Source organism: Chenopodium album, chromosome 14 (genome assembly GCF_948465745.1).
Source record: "Chenopodium album chromosome 14, dcCheAlbu1.1, whole genome shotgun sequence".
NCBI classification, from domain to species: domain Eukaryota; kingdom Viridiplantae; phylum Streptophyta; class Magnoliopsida; order Caryophyllales; family Amaranthaceae; genus Chenopodium; species Chenopodium album.
This window is the reverse complement of record NC_137847.1, coordinates 33,066,050-33,081,102: the sequence shown is the minus strand read 5'-3', so window position 1 is coordinate 33,081,102 and position 15,053 is coordinate 33,066,050. Positions and strand designations below refer to the sequence as shown.

General features: G+C 39.8%; 1 protein-coding gene across 1 annotated transcript; it reads right to left on the bottom strand.

Moving 5' to 3' along the window:
* Nucleotides 1–1,875: 1,875 nt before the first annotated feature.
* LOC145577975 (uncharacterized) lies at nucleotides 1,876–3,821 on the bottom strand. The gene is made up of 2 exons (XM_081635388.1): nucleotides 3,336–3,821; nucleotides 1,876–1,938 (listed from the first exon to the last, which is right to left on the bottom strand). Exons 1-2 carry the CDS (start codon nucleotides 3,819–3,821, stop codon nucleotides 1,876–1,878), a joined length of 549 nt encoding a protein of 182 aa, XP_081491514.1.
* Nucleotides 3,822–15,053: the final 11,232 nt, after the last annotated feature.

Here is a 15,053-nt window from a genome sequence, read left to right as displayed (position 1 = left end):
ACCAAACCATGCAAACTCTACCACTCAAAATGATACTAAACCTTCCCCCACACCGCACAAAACATCCCTTTGCCACTTACATCCCCCCACACTAAAACAAAGCATCGTCTGCGGTGCGTCATATAAAAACAATGGAAAAGGTGGGCAAAGGGGAAAAACAATCAACAGGGGAGGCTAGTGGCCACTAGGGCCGATTCCATCATCACTCTTATCCCCCATTGAATCATAAGAAAACCTGTCCGGTGGAACGCCATGAGGGTCCCAACAACCAGTGTAACCCGGGGGCCAACCATAGTGACCTCGAAAGAGGTCTTGTTGCCATTGAGGCAACGGATCAAAGGGTGGGGGAAGCTAAAGAAGGGCGGGGTGTGAAGGGTCAACATATGGGTAGTGGGGGTCACCCCTAAAATGACTCCCTCCCAGGGCACGATAATCGTACCCGGTCTTCGTCAGGTAGTCTACCCGGGGGACGCCTTGGGAGGAAGGCCCTTGCCAATAGGGCCAAGTAGGCCATGATCCCTGCCATTGAGGGACCGAGCCTTGATGTGGTGGCCAATAAGAATAATCGACTGAGGGTAACCTCACCTCTCTCCACGGCCGCACCATAAAGAGCTTGAGTTTGCATAAACATACCTTGTTGGTTCTCAAGCAAGCTTTGCATGCCAAGTTGCATGCCCATCATTTGTTGCTCAAGGCTACTCATACCTTGTTTATGTTGATGTTGTTGATGATGATGATGTTGTTAGTGTTGTTGTTATGGTTCCTGTCCAACTATCATGTTTCTCGCGCCTCCCAAGGTGTTGGGCAACAAACCATTGTCTTGTGGAACCTTCCATACATTCCTAGCATCCCGCCCCAAAGATGTGCGGTTGGGGTTAGGCAAGATACAATGGTGCTCGCGCTCGACAAACCAATCACGAAAGTTGTTGACATTAGCAGTTGGTTGGATGAATCTTGCCCTGCTCATTTGTTAGACGTCGACGAAGAGATCTTTATCACTCCCAACTTGAGTACAAGTGGAAAAGAAGCGCTCATAACCAAGGTTCTTGACAATCCTAGTTATCATCCCACCAAGAGAGATTTCACCTATTTTGTTGCCCAATTTGATCACTTCACAACATAATGCGAACCAATAGCCCATGTTGAGCTGCCCTCTCAACTCCTCCTTAGTTACAACCCATAGAGTGAAGAGCTCTTCATGTGAGAGCTTTCTCAAGTCCTGCTTGCTAAACACCGCATACCCCAAAAGGTGGTGAAGAATACGAAGAATAGGGTGGATGTTTGGCTCGCTACCAAATACTGAGTACTGAACTCGTCAATATCGGCAATTGCTTGCCACCAACGGAACGCATTATACTCGGGGAAGTGCCTTGTGGAAGGGGCAAGAAGATCCGCATCAAGGTGAAGTCTAACAAGGCATTAGGATCACGAAGCTTCATGACATGGCGGTCGTTAAATAGTTGGAAGGAAATTTGGAAGTCATTGTTCCCACAAGGTTCTTTTTCGAAGGAAGCGAGGAATTCATAGATATGTTCTTTGTTTGTTCGAAAGTGATGATTAATGAACTCACTCATTCAAAGATTGTGAAGGAGCGACCTAAGGTCCTCATCTATCCCCAAATCCCTCATAGAACGTTGATAATAATGCCTTGTGGGGTTTAGCTTGCGTTTTCTAAGGTATTTGTAGAAGGGTGAATGGTTTTTGCTGTTGAATTTCAAGGTGGGAAGAGAAATGGGTGGTTGTGTTTAATTTTGAGTTTGAGCTGGAGGCTCTTCAATTACCAACCGGGGCTCCTTTATACTCTTCCTTTTACTCATTTTAACCACACAAATATCCCCAAGGAACACACCAACAACCAAGACCAAAGAAGGAAGCTCAACTCTCAAAGCAACCAAAGTTGACCACAACAACAACAAAACTGAGCTTCAACTTAACAATCTACAAATGAGGTTAGTAGCAACAACAAACCTCACAATAATAGCTCCAACAACAAACAGTACCAACTACAATGCCTAAAATCACAAAATTTTATCATAAAGACCAAGGCATTTCAACAACAATACCAAATTACTTAAGCAACTCACATGAAAATTACATGAACACAAACAATTCCAACAACAATACCCCATAATCACACAAATTTTACACCAAAATCCAACAATTACTAACAATAATACCCAAAATCACACAAAATCCATACTTAAGCTAAAACATGCTTAATAACTCATGAACTTTGCATAATTTAGTAACATTGAGCAACAAAGTAACAAAGTTGAGAGTTATACCACAAGAGGGAAGCTTGAACTCAACCAAAAACACCCACGAGCACCTCCTTTGACCAAGCTCTTCTAACCACTAAAATGGGGGAAGTTGGTTATTTTGGAGAGAGAAAGTGAGGAATTTTGTGAAAAGAGTGAAGAAATGTGACGTATTTGGTGAAAAATCAAGATAATTTGGGAGTTATGGGTGAGATATGTAGAATTTTAGAAGTTAGGGTTTTAGTTTGTAAGGAGAGAGAAGGAGAATTGAGCTTGGTGTGTGAGAAATGAGGGAAAAATCAGGGGAAAAGAAAGAATTTAGCCCCGATAAACCCAGCTCTGCGCGCCCGCACACAAGTCGCGCACAGCCCGCGCAAAACTTTCTGCCTCAATTTTGTAATTTGCTTTCTTCCTCGCGGGTTCTCACAGGGCTACGTGCCCACACACCATCTACCTTACGCGCCAGCGCACAGGGCGTGCAGAACTTCCTGCCTCGATTTTTCTTCTTGAACATTGCCTGTGCGCGGGTTCTGGCAGGGCTGCGCACCCGCGCACAGGGTCTTCAACATATCCTTGAACTCTAATCTTCTTCTCTCATCATTGAACTTGAAAAATATCGACCGAATAATCCAAACACCTATCAACCAAAGTAACGAAGGTGAGGCCTTAAAAAAAGATGTAAGAAGACAGAAAGAAGTATAAAAAGAGTTAGAAACACGGTTTGCCTCCCGGAAGCGCTTTTGGTTTACGTCATTAGCTCGACGTTCCTTGAGTTAATCAAGGAGGATCAAACGGATGATGCACATCAAGAAGTGATGTAGAAGTCGGCTTATCAATGGGATATCCTTCATAATAGGGCTTTAGTCGGTGACCATTGACCTTGAATGGGGAATGCTCGTCCTTAGAGATCTCGTAAGTTCCATATAGGAACACCTTTGTAATGACGTATGGCCCACTCCATCTCGATCTAAGCTTGTCCGGCAAAAGCTTCAAGCGGGATTTGAATAGGAGAACCTTTTGGCCAATGGCGAACTCTTTCTTGATAATTTAGGCATCATGTCAAGCCTTGGTTCTTACCTTGTATATGGTTGCACTATCATAGGCATTCATTCTCAACTCCTCTAACTCATGAAGCTCTAGGAGTCTTTGCTCACCCGCATTATGGAGTTTGAAGTTGATTTTCTTGATATCCCAATGAGTTCGGTGCTCTATCTCTACGGGCAAATGACAATTTTTTCCATAAACAAGCTTATGGGAAGTAGTCCCTATTGGAGTCTTAAAAGCGGTCCTATACGCCCATAAAGAGTCAATGAGCTTAGAAGACCAATCTTTCCTTGTTCTAGCCACCATCTTCTCCAAGATGACCTTGAGCTCTCTATTGGTGATCTCCGCTTGACCACTCATTTGAGGGTGGTAAGTAAGCCCTCTCTTGTGAAATACATCATACTTATCGAGAAGTCTATTAAAAGTGTGATGATTGAAATGCGATCCCCCATCAGTAATAATGGCCCTAGTAACACCAAATCTTGGAAAGATCACCTTCTTGAATAGATTGACCACCATTTTTGAATCATTCGTAGGAGAAGCCATGGCTTCCGCACATTTAGAGACATAGTCAACGGCTACCAAGATATACTTGTTTCCTTGAGAACAAATGAAAGGGCCCATGAAATCTATAGCCCACACATCAAAAATCTCAAGCTCAAGGAGGGGGTTTTAAGGCATTTCGTCCTTCCTATAATCATTCCCCATCCTTTGACATCTATCACAAGTCTTGACAAATTGCCAAGCATCCTTGAATAGAGAAGGCCAAAAGAGCATAGATTGCAAAATCTTAGAGGCGGTCTTTTGAGCACTTATATGCCCACCACAAGGAGAAGAGTGGCACATATGGAGAACACTTTGAATCTCATCATTGGGGATGCATCTTCCCAACAAACCATCGACCCTTCTCTTCAACAAAATAGGGTCATCCCATATGTATCTCTTGGCCTCATGCTTAAGTATTCAACGTTGTTGGGAAGTGAAGTCCGGAGGTATGGCACTACAAGCCAAATAATTCACTATATCCGCATACTATGGCTCCATTTTCACCTCAAGAGCATATAACACATCATCCCTTATGGCTCCATTTTCACCTCAAGAGCATATAGCAAATCATCATCATGAAACCTTGCACCACCCAACCTTGAAAGGTGATTCGCCACCACATTTTCGGCCCCCTTCTTGTCCCTCATTTCATAATCAAAATGTTGAAGAACTAAAACCCATCTCAACAATCTTGGTTTAGCTTCCTTCTTGCTTATCAAATATTTGAGATCTAAGTGGACGGTATACACTATTGTCCTAGAACCAATGAGGTAGGTTCTAAACTTCTCAAATGAGTGGATAACCGCCAAGAATTCCTTCTCGGTAGTTGTATAATTTCGTTGAGCATCATTGAGAGTTTTGGACAAGTAGTATATGACATGAAGTTTTCCTTCCGTTCGTTGTCCAAGGACCAAGCCAATGGCCTCATCGCTTGCATCACACATTAGTTCGAATGGTAGAGACTAATCTGGTCCTTGGACTACTGGAGCGGTGCAAAGAGCTTCTTTCAACCTACAAAACAATTTTTGACAAGCATTATCAAACACAAATTATTTATCTTATTGCAAGAGGGATGTGAGAGGTTTGACAATTAACGAAAATCTTTTATGAAACGCCGATAAAATCCGGCATGGCCAAGGAAAGATCTCACTTCCCTCACATTGGTGGGGGGAGGAATTTTCTCAATTAGCTCTACCTTGGCTTTATCCACCTCGATGTTGGCATGGGAGATTTTTTGCCCAAGAACGATCCCACTCTCTACCATAAAATGGCACTTCTCCCAATTTAACACGAGGTTAACCCTTTCACATCTTTCCAAGAAATGAGATAAATTGGATATAAAATCTTTATAGGTGGCTCCTCCAATAGAGAAATCGTCCATGAAGACTTCTATCTCATCCTCAATCATATCACTAAAGATTGACATCATACAACGTTGGAATGTTGTGGAAGGCATCCTACGATACACATAAGTACCGTAGGGACATGTGAAAGTTGTCTTCTCTTGATCCTTGGGGTCAATCGGGATTTGAAAGAATCCCGAGTAACTGTCAAGGAAACAATAGAAAGAGTTCTTTGTAAGCCTTTCCAACATTTGGTTAATGAAAGGCAATGGAAAATGATCTTTGCATGTACTTGTGTTGAGTTGGCGATAGTCAATACACATACGCCAACCGGTAAAGCGTAGTAAGAACTAGTTGATCATGATCATTTTCACCACCGTCATGTCACCCTTTTTAGGCACAACTTGTACGGGAGATACCCAATCACTATGAGCAATTAGGTAAATAATTCCTGTATCTAGAAGCTTAGCAACTTCCTTCCGCACAACCTCTTGCATGGAAGGATTAAGCTTCCTTTGCCTTTTCCTAACGGGTTTAGCATCTCCCTCTAGATTAATTGTGTGCATGCACAAGGATGGACTTATACCCTTGAGGTCATCAATGGTATAACCCAAAGCCTTCTTGTGTTTTCTTAAAACATTGATCAAGAGGGAGGTTTGCTCCTCCGTTAGATTTAAATTGATTATTACCGGAAAAGATTCATCATAATCAAGATATGCATACCTCAAGCCCAAAGGTAGAGGTTTCAAGTCTACTTTTGGTGCTCCCTTACCATTGAAGCTCTCTTCTCTTTCTTCAACTTGAAAGAGGTCATGAGTGGAAGGAGCTTCTTCCTCCATGCTTGCATCCTTGCACTCCCTTTTGCTTTCCTCAAGCAAATCCTCATAGAATTGAATGTCTTCCTTGTGAGCACCTATTTTGGATTCATTCAATAACACACTTTTAAGAGGATCATTAGTAGCTGCAAAGGGGAGTGAGAAAATTCATTGGACACATTATCAAAAACATCAACTCTAAAAAATTCACCACTTGAGGAAGGTTGTTGCATGACATTATTCAAATCAAATTCAATTGAGTCTTTGTCAATTTTTAGGATCATCTTACCCTCCTTCACATCGATGGTTGCTCTAGAAGTAGCTAGAAATGGTCTACCCAAAATTATAGGGATCCTCTCATCCTTATCCATCTCTAGCACATAAATGTCCACGGGAATTGTTAACTTTCCAACCTTAAAGGGGAATGTCCTCAACTTCACCCATGGGAAACTTGGTAGAACAGTCCACTAGTTAGAGAGTAACATTAGTGGGTGAGAGCGTTCCTACAAATAGCTTTTGGTAGACGTAATAGGGCATAAGACTCACACTTGCTCCTAAATCACACAATGCTTTGTCAAACTTGACACCATTAATGGAACAACGAATGGAGAAGCTAGCTGGATCTTTCAACTTGGTAGGAAGTTTGTTGGAAAGGATGGCACTACAATTGGCGGTTAGGTTCACGGTTTCAGACTCCCTTCTCCCACTCAAAAGGTCTTTCAATAACTTAAAATAGTGGGGTATTTGTTTCATTGCATCAACAAAATGAAGAGAAACATGCAAATTCTTTATCACATCCAAAAACTTCCTAAATTGGGCATCAAGCTTAGCACTCACAAATCGTTGTGGAAAGGGTAGTTTTTCCTTTTTAGGTTTGCGATTTAAGGGCAAGGGGGTAACTTCTCTCTCCTTTGGAACCTCAACATCCCTCTCTTTCTCACCCCCCAATGACTCGTTGTCTTTCTCACTCTCATCCTCTAGTTCCATTTTTTCTTGAGACTCTTCCTCAACAAAAGGGTCACTTCCCACTACCTTTCCACTCCTAGTTGTCACGGCATACACAGGTTTTAGGTTGAATCCTTGACTCGGGATGGTGGAAGAAGAGGAAACAGATGAATTGGAGGAGTTAGATACAAGTTGAGCAATTTGAGTTTCAAGCATTTTCAAGCGTGCATTAGTTCGCTTCTTATTAAAGCATCTAATTTAGCAATCACAGGATCATTTGGAGGAGCTTTAAGTGAAAGATGTTGTTGAGGTGGGGGAAGTTGGGGTTGATGGAAACCCGAAGGCCTATTAGTTTGGGCATAATTAGAAGCATTTTGATCCCTATTGCCTCTGGTGCCTTCGTTAGGAACATTTCTTCGTTGATTGTTTCCCATGTTACTTTGATCACCAAAATTTTGATGTTCATAGTATTGGGAGTTAGGTTGTTGGTTTTGATTACCATACCCTCTTTGGTTAGAGTAGCCTCTTCCATTAAAGTTGGAAGGGCCTCCCCCACCATGGTATTGGTTATCATAACCACCACCACCTTGGTTCCAACCATAGTTTCCATTTTGATTCCCATTCCCCATTTGATTGGAGTTTGGCCTCATATTTCCTCATATTCCCCATTCTAGGAGTAAATTTCATAGCATTAACATCTTCCACATTTTCATCATGTTCTTGGGGAGGGGGTTGAATTTCACAAGAATATACACATTGAGAGGTATCATGATCATAGGTTCCACAATTAGCACAAAACAAACATCCTTGAGGCATTGTATTTTAAGAAGAAGGGGAGGAAGTGTTCATGCCATTGCCTCCCTCGGTTGAAGGGGAGGTGTTACCTTGAGCATTGGATCTCTTCTTCATTAGCTCATCCATTTTCTTGGTCATTTTGGAGATTTCGGTGGAGAGGTTGTTGATTGCGTTAGCTTGCTCTAAAGCATAAACGCCTTTGCTAGATATAGCATCTCTCCTTCATACCAATCTTCATAGTGCTTTGCGGCCTCCTCTATGATATGTTCCACTTCATCTTCTTCTTTGTTCATGATTGGGCCACCGGCTCCGGCATCTAAGCTTGTTCTTTCTTGAGGTGTGAGACCACCATAGAAAGTGTGAATGAGTTGATACTTGGGTATTCCATGATGTGGACATTGGCGTTGGAATTCTTTGTATCGTTCCCAAGCCGGACTTAGGGACTCACCACTCTTTTAGCGGAAGCCTTGAGTCAAAGATCGAGCTTCGGCGGTTTTTCTATGATTATAGAACCTCCTCAACAATGCCGTAGTAACTTGGCCCCAAGTTGTGAGAGAGTTTTGGGGTACCTCCTTCCCTAGCCACTCTAAACCTCTCCCAATTAAAGAGAACGGGAACATCTTGAGTCGAATGTATTCTTGGGTTACCCCATTGGCTTTTATTATATCACATTTCTTCTCGAACTCTTTTAGATATTCATGAGGGCTCTCATACTTTCCACCCGAGAATTGTTTCCGCTCTATCAAGGCGATCAAATTGGGCTTGATTTCGAAATTATTGGATTGAGTAGTAGGAGCTAGGATTCCACTTTGTGCTCTAAAGGCTTCGAGAGCCCCAAGATGACCCAAAGGTGTATTCTCTCCCATTTTGGGGGTTGCACACTCTTAAAATCGAAGGTTGAAAAAGGATTGATTTTCGAACATGATGAAGAATTAGGACTACCTACGTCTTCACTTGAGGGTGAGGAAGGTGGAGTATCTTCTTCTTCTCTCACTCCTTCTCTTATAGGAGTATGGGAATTTCTACTCCTTGCTCTTGCTTCTCGTCTTGGCAAGGACAAAGGCCTCTCGAGCTCGGGATCGATGGGGACCAAAGACCTTGAGCGGGTTCGGCCTTTGTTCATACAACAAAACTAAGAAGAAATTTAGCACTGACAAGCAACAAAAGTAACCAAAACTAGCAAATAAATGCTGAGATAGTCTCAATAAAGCAATGAAATAGTAATGGAAGCTGTCTCCCCAGCAACGGTGCCAATTTGACAAGGGATATAAACAAGTCTTTAAATGCCTAACCCTAAATCAAATAAGATTTAAATAATCTAAACGAACCAAATTCAAGTATACGGTAAGCAAAGGGTCGAACCACAGGGAGAAGCTAAACATTGTGATCACTACTAATCAATTAAGCTATCTCGGGACAATGTACGGAATTATCTAAGAGATTAAACTAAGAGTGAAATGAATTAAAGACAATATAAAGAGAACACCAAGGGGAATGGGTATATGTAGGTTTCACTTAAGCATCCAACAACCTAGGAACAAATTGATAATGAGCTAAACATGCAAGAATATCGATATAAAGGGTCCAATCTAGCCACCTTACAGGGTCAATTGGCTTCTCCTCACATAGCCTCTATGCTTCCACATTAGAACCATATATTAGGAGGTTCAATCAAGTAACAATTGATACAAATGAACTTGGCTAAGTCAACCATCATTTCATTTAGCAAAGATTCACCTTCAATCAACTAACAACGTGCACTTTGCAAGAAGATCAAAGAACAATCAAGCATGTAAAGACTTTAATCACAATCAACTTGAATCCCAACACTATAAACATGAACAAATTCCAACTACATCATCCCTACACCCTTGGCTAGATAACTACTCACTATCCATGGCAATCATCAAGTCGGTCATGATATTAACAAGCAAAAGCATGATTAATGAGTAATTAACAAAGCAAAAGCAATCTAAAAAAAAATCAAACAGCAAAGTAAAGAGAAAAGAGTAAGGAAATGCTCATTCATTAAAGTTGAAGTTCTACGAAGAGAGTTATTAAGCTTCTTCTTTAAAATCCAAGCTCAACAATGGAGTAATCCACATTTTCTCTCTCTAAAATGCCAAAACTAATGGTGTTTCTTTCTCTAGATTAAGCTAAAAATCAGAAAATTAAGCTAAGCTAATCTAATTACAACCAAAAGCAGAGTACTGTATATATATATGGTTGCTTCGAAAAGAAGAAATTGAAGCAACAAGACGAAATAAAAAAACTAGAACCCAGTGATGCGCGCCCGCGCACGCAGAATGCGCACCCTCTCCAATTGTTGTGCGCCCGCAACTTCGTGGGTACGGAGAAACAAAACCCTAAAATATGCGCCCGCACAAAATGTTGCGCGCCCGCACAGGTAGAATACGCGCCCTCTCCAGGGTCGCGTAGCAGGCGCGCAAATCTCTCTAATTTTATTATGCTCCTCATACTCCAGCTGCGCAGGTTCTGGTAAAGTTGCGCGCCCGCGCTGCGTTGGTGCGCGCCCTCTCCAGGGTCATGTAGTGGTCGCACAAAACATCCTGCTTAGCCCCCTTGAACTCTCCCTTTTGAGCGCCTTCTCACTGAGCTGCGCGCCCGCACAACGTTCATTTGCGTTTTCTCAAGTGGGCGCACAGCGCTCTATTCTTGGCCCAAGGTCTTCTTCTTTCAACACCACGGTTACTAAAAAACACAAACAAGAAAACCAAGGTAGAAAATAGACAAAGGAGGTAAAATCAAGGAAACAAGACGAACAAAAGAAAGGAGAACTAAAGGTAAGAAAAAAGGTACAAACAAGCTATAAGTACGGGAAAACCCATTAAAATGAGCCCTTAATCGTGGCATAAATTCCACTCATTAGTTAGGAAGATAGTAATGATAGAGTGGTAAGTATTCCCGCCTATCACACGGGTTACCTTGGTTCGTTCCTCGGCAACGGCGCCATTTTTTATGGGAGGAAAAACCTAGGTCGTTGTGTTCCAAGTATCCCCCAATCAAAACAAAATTTATAACCAAACCCAATCCTATGTATAGGGGTAAGTCCAGGTCGAACCCAATGGAATGAGGTATAAGCTAGAGTCTCAAGTTAAGCTATCTCGAAATCTTAAGCAATTGGGTTGGTCTAAGCTAGCAAATTAACACAATCAAAGCTAACAATAGAAACCAATACTAAAGTAATAGGGATTTAGGATCCACATGCATTCACGATAAACATGCTAATTTGTCGGGAAATTGATCAATCAAGCAATGCGATGGAAAATGTTATTTGCAATCAAAATCACTTAGAGAGCTATTTCCTAGGGTCAAGCTAGATGTCTCTACGAATGACTTCAAAGAAAAATTGCAAAACAAGATCAATCGATAATAATAGCTTCCAAATCAATGTGTTGTGTCATTAAAAAAACACTATGCAATCTACCTTGATAATCAAGGTTAGCTACTCCTCATCAAATCAAACACATGCAAAAATTCCATCAACTAACTTAATCACATTATCCAATCAGTTTATCATTTAGACATGCTTCACCACCTCCCTAGCAAAGGAACTACTCACTACACATTGTAAAATTGAAAAGCATAACTAAACTAATCATTAATTTCATCATCAACATTGCAATCTAAGTATCAACAATCAAATCAAACAAACTATAGAAATTCAACAATGTATCAAGAATCAAACACTAAAATTGCATTTAAAAGGAAAGAATTCTCAAATAACTTTGATCAATATCAAAGTGAATGAAGATCAAATGTAGCAATCATCAATTACCAAGTTTCTCTCTCTAAAATCTAAGAACAAAGTTTCCCAAAAACTTGAGCTTCTCTCTCTAAAAATCCAATCTATTACAAATTCTAGTATAATTCTCTCTCTGAAAAGGAAGAAATTCTATATATAGTAAAACTAACAAAGGAGAAGTTAGTTAGACGTCCAAAAAAATCCCCAATAGGCACACCCTCTCCTCGAAATGCGTGCCCGCAATGAAATGGGTACGGAACAGGGGGAGAGCAGCTGGCGGCCGCACGTCCAACCTGCACGGCCATGCCACCTTCGTTTGCTTGCGCCTGGGACTAGGGGAGGACTTCTCGTGCATCCGTTGATGCTTTCGTGCACTCCACTTGATACATGTTGGGGGTGGCAGTTTTCAAAGGCCTCCACGGTGGGTTCAACACCATTTTTGATGCCCACGCAGCTTGAGAGCGCGGCCTTGAAGACTTGGACATTGCACTCCTTAGCACTTGAGCTTCAAAGGGAGACACCGGCTTGCATCTTGAGCTTTGTAAATCCCGAGAAAAAGCCATTCAGCGTTCTTTGAACATCACCAATCTCCTGAAATCAAAGAGAAGCAAACAAACAAAGGAGAAAAGGCAAAATAAACTAAGAAATGCAAGAAAATGGGAAACAACTAAGGAAAACACAAACTAGAGAAATAACATACAGAAAAAGACATAAAAGAGTTATAAAAGCGATTAAAATCCATCCTAAAAGAGGCTAAATGAGTTCCATAAATGACACTCATCAGTGACACTTGGCGCCGGCTATGGATGTGCGCGCGAGCCCTCACAAGGTACCCATACCCTCAGTGCCTAGCACACCAAGCCGAGAGGCTTGATGCTAGGAGCTTGGTCGTTTTAGGGCTATGTAGTTTTGCATTTTGCCGATTTAATTATTTTAATTAATTTAAAATTATTTTAATCAAATATTGGAGGCTAAGCCTCGAGTTATGAGGGGCATTTGCAAAATATTTTATTTAGCAAAATTATGGGTTTACCGGCTTAATTAATCGGATTAATTAAGATGGATGTGGAATTTAGTGGGAGCTTCATTGTTTATTAAATTTAATCACATAATTTATTAACAACTTTGACTAGTTTTAATTAGGCACGTTAATCGGATTAACCACCATAATTAGTTACTAGTTTGCGTAAAATGTTGCATTGTTACATGTTTTTCGTTGAAAATTCATGGGCCATTCACATATATTGAATGGATGAATGGAATGTATATTCTCTAACAGGTTTTATGAAAATAGCAACTAGTGGGACCCGATAGGATAGAAAATACGGAATGTGATCTGTTACGTACTTTTATAAATCTAAATACAGTTTGCGAACCGTTGCGTATTTTTTTCCTTAATATTTAGATTAATTGTATTCGTAGTTAACTAGTAGTTGCATAAAAGTTGGTGATGTCTTGAAGACGGCGTTTCTTTGAAGATAAGGCCTTAAAGTTGCAATGAAGACCCATGAAGATTCAAGGGGTCATGCTAGTTGCCAAATGCATCATTTACTTATGCTTTCGATATATATATTTATGCTTAAATTATATATGAATGATATGTTAGATGCATGTTTAGGTTTTTGAATGTTGCGATGATTAATTAAGTTCACTTAAATCAACTAACATAGAAACCCTAGGTCTCTAAAATATTGAGTCAAATTTGTCATTCCAAAATAACACTTTGGCCAAAGCGAGGCATCACTACTTTCCTAGGAACGTACGGTATACCGGGTATACAAGTTAATTTTGGTTAAACTAAACGATATCATTAAGGAGTCCTTAGATGTCGTGGCAATGGAGATAAACGTCATAAAGAATTAAATACGACGTATAATTGAACCAAGAATAGCTTAGAGCTATTAGCAAGGAGTTGATTACCTTAAAATATTAAGTGTTAAGACAAGCCAAAGCATGCTTAATCACTTTCTGATTTTTAGGTCCTCGGAATCATTTTGTTCTCGCCTATAAGACGCTTAATTAGATTGAAAGTTTGCATGTAAACTTATTATGTTATTATCTTGATAAATGGTTATACTTTGCACTTAAATTTGTAGAATTCTAAAACAAATTATATTGTTTTAAATTATTGGTAAAGGAAATCTTTGAAATAGTTCTCAAGGAAAGGAAAAGCATTTCTAAAATAAAACCTCTCATAAATGACTTTTATATCTAAGTTCGTAAGGACGGTTGGACATCATGTATTCAAAATACTAGGTAGTTTTGATAAACATGAAGTATTGAGTTGAAAACTCAAATTGTCAAAATTTGACAACCAACATATCTATTTGCTTCATACACTAATGAGTACAACTCATTGATGTAGTAATTCTAGTAAGAATTAAAAGATAAAATGAAACTTTGTTTTACAGAGCACTAGATGCTTAATTTTGCCTAACAAAATATAAAAGTCAAAATACTTAAAGAAATGGTTCTTAAATGTTATGAGATGATGCATAGTAAGAAATATAGGAAAGAAGGGACAAAGAAAAGGAATGAATTCCATTTCTACCAAAGAGTTTATATTATTTTAATTAACTTAGTAACCTGCTATGTTCACAAGTATAAAATACTGCTTGAGTGTTCCACTTTGATAGTGACCTCAAACCATTGAAGTAAAGCTAAGTTATTTACTTACAAGCTTAGAATGAAGCAAGAAGTTCTACATCAGTTTTATGGTCGTATGAGTTTAAAGATCTTTTAAAGCTAAGGCTGGAACAAATAATGGTTATTATTATGTTCCATAATCGGCAAACAATCCGGTTACACACAAAAAGACTCACATTCAAAGTAAGAAGCGATAGTTGCGAATTTATTTGAATGGAATGGTTGTCTAAGCCATCAGTCAATAATGCATGATTATAAACAAACATTTCCTTAACATGAAAACTCAAAAAGTGCAAATCATGGGCATGATTTGTGTTTCGAACATCTTTAGCAATGTCACATTGACAAGAATGTAATCAAGGCTATATAGGCTCTTGACAGTTGATCGATTCGGAATCATTCTATGACAAGCAAGTCTTACATGTTAAAACCAACAAAGTAAAGAGCTATTGTTCTTGGTATAGACAATTAAACTCCGGAAACTAAAGAGGATTCAATTACTTCAAAGTTTCACAAGACTTTGAAAGAATATGACTATATTCATCAAATGTGATCAAACTTGACCTTGGTAAGCTCCAAAGTTTAGTGAAGTACAGAATCGACTTGGCAAGATATTAAAAACGTCGAGTTTCGGTTGAGCGATATTTTCTTGATCCAAGTGTGACCATCTCAAAATTATGAAATTGAAACTTTCATAAATAACTCCACAAAGAACATAGTATGTCTTCATGGAGAACTCGATGCCATTTGAAAATGACTTGAACGATGATGGATCACATCCCTTCCTATAAAGTTCTAAAAGATTTGCACAAATGACTAATTTTACACTAAACAAAATTTTGAAACTAAGAAATAATTTATGGATAGAAATAATTTCTAACCGTCTTTTCATGTA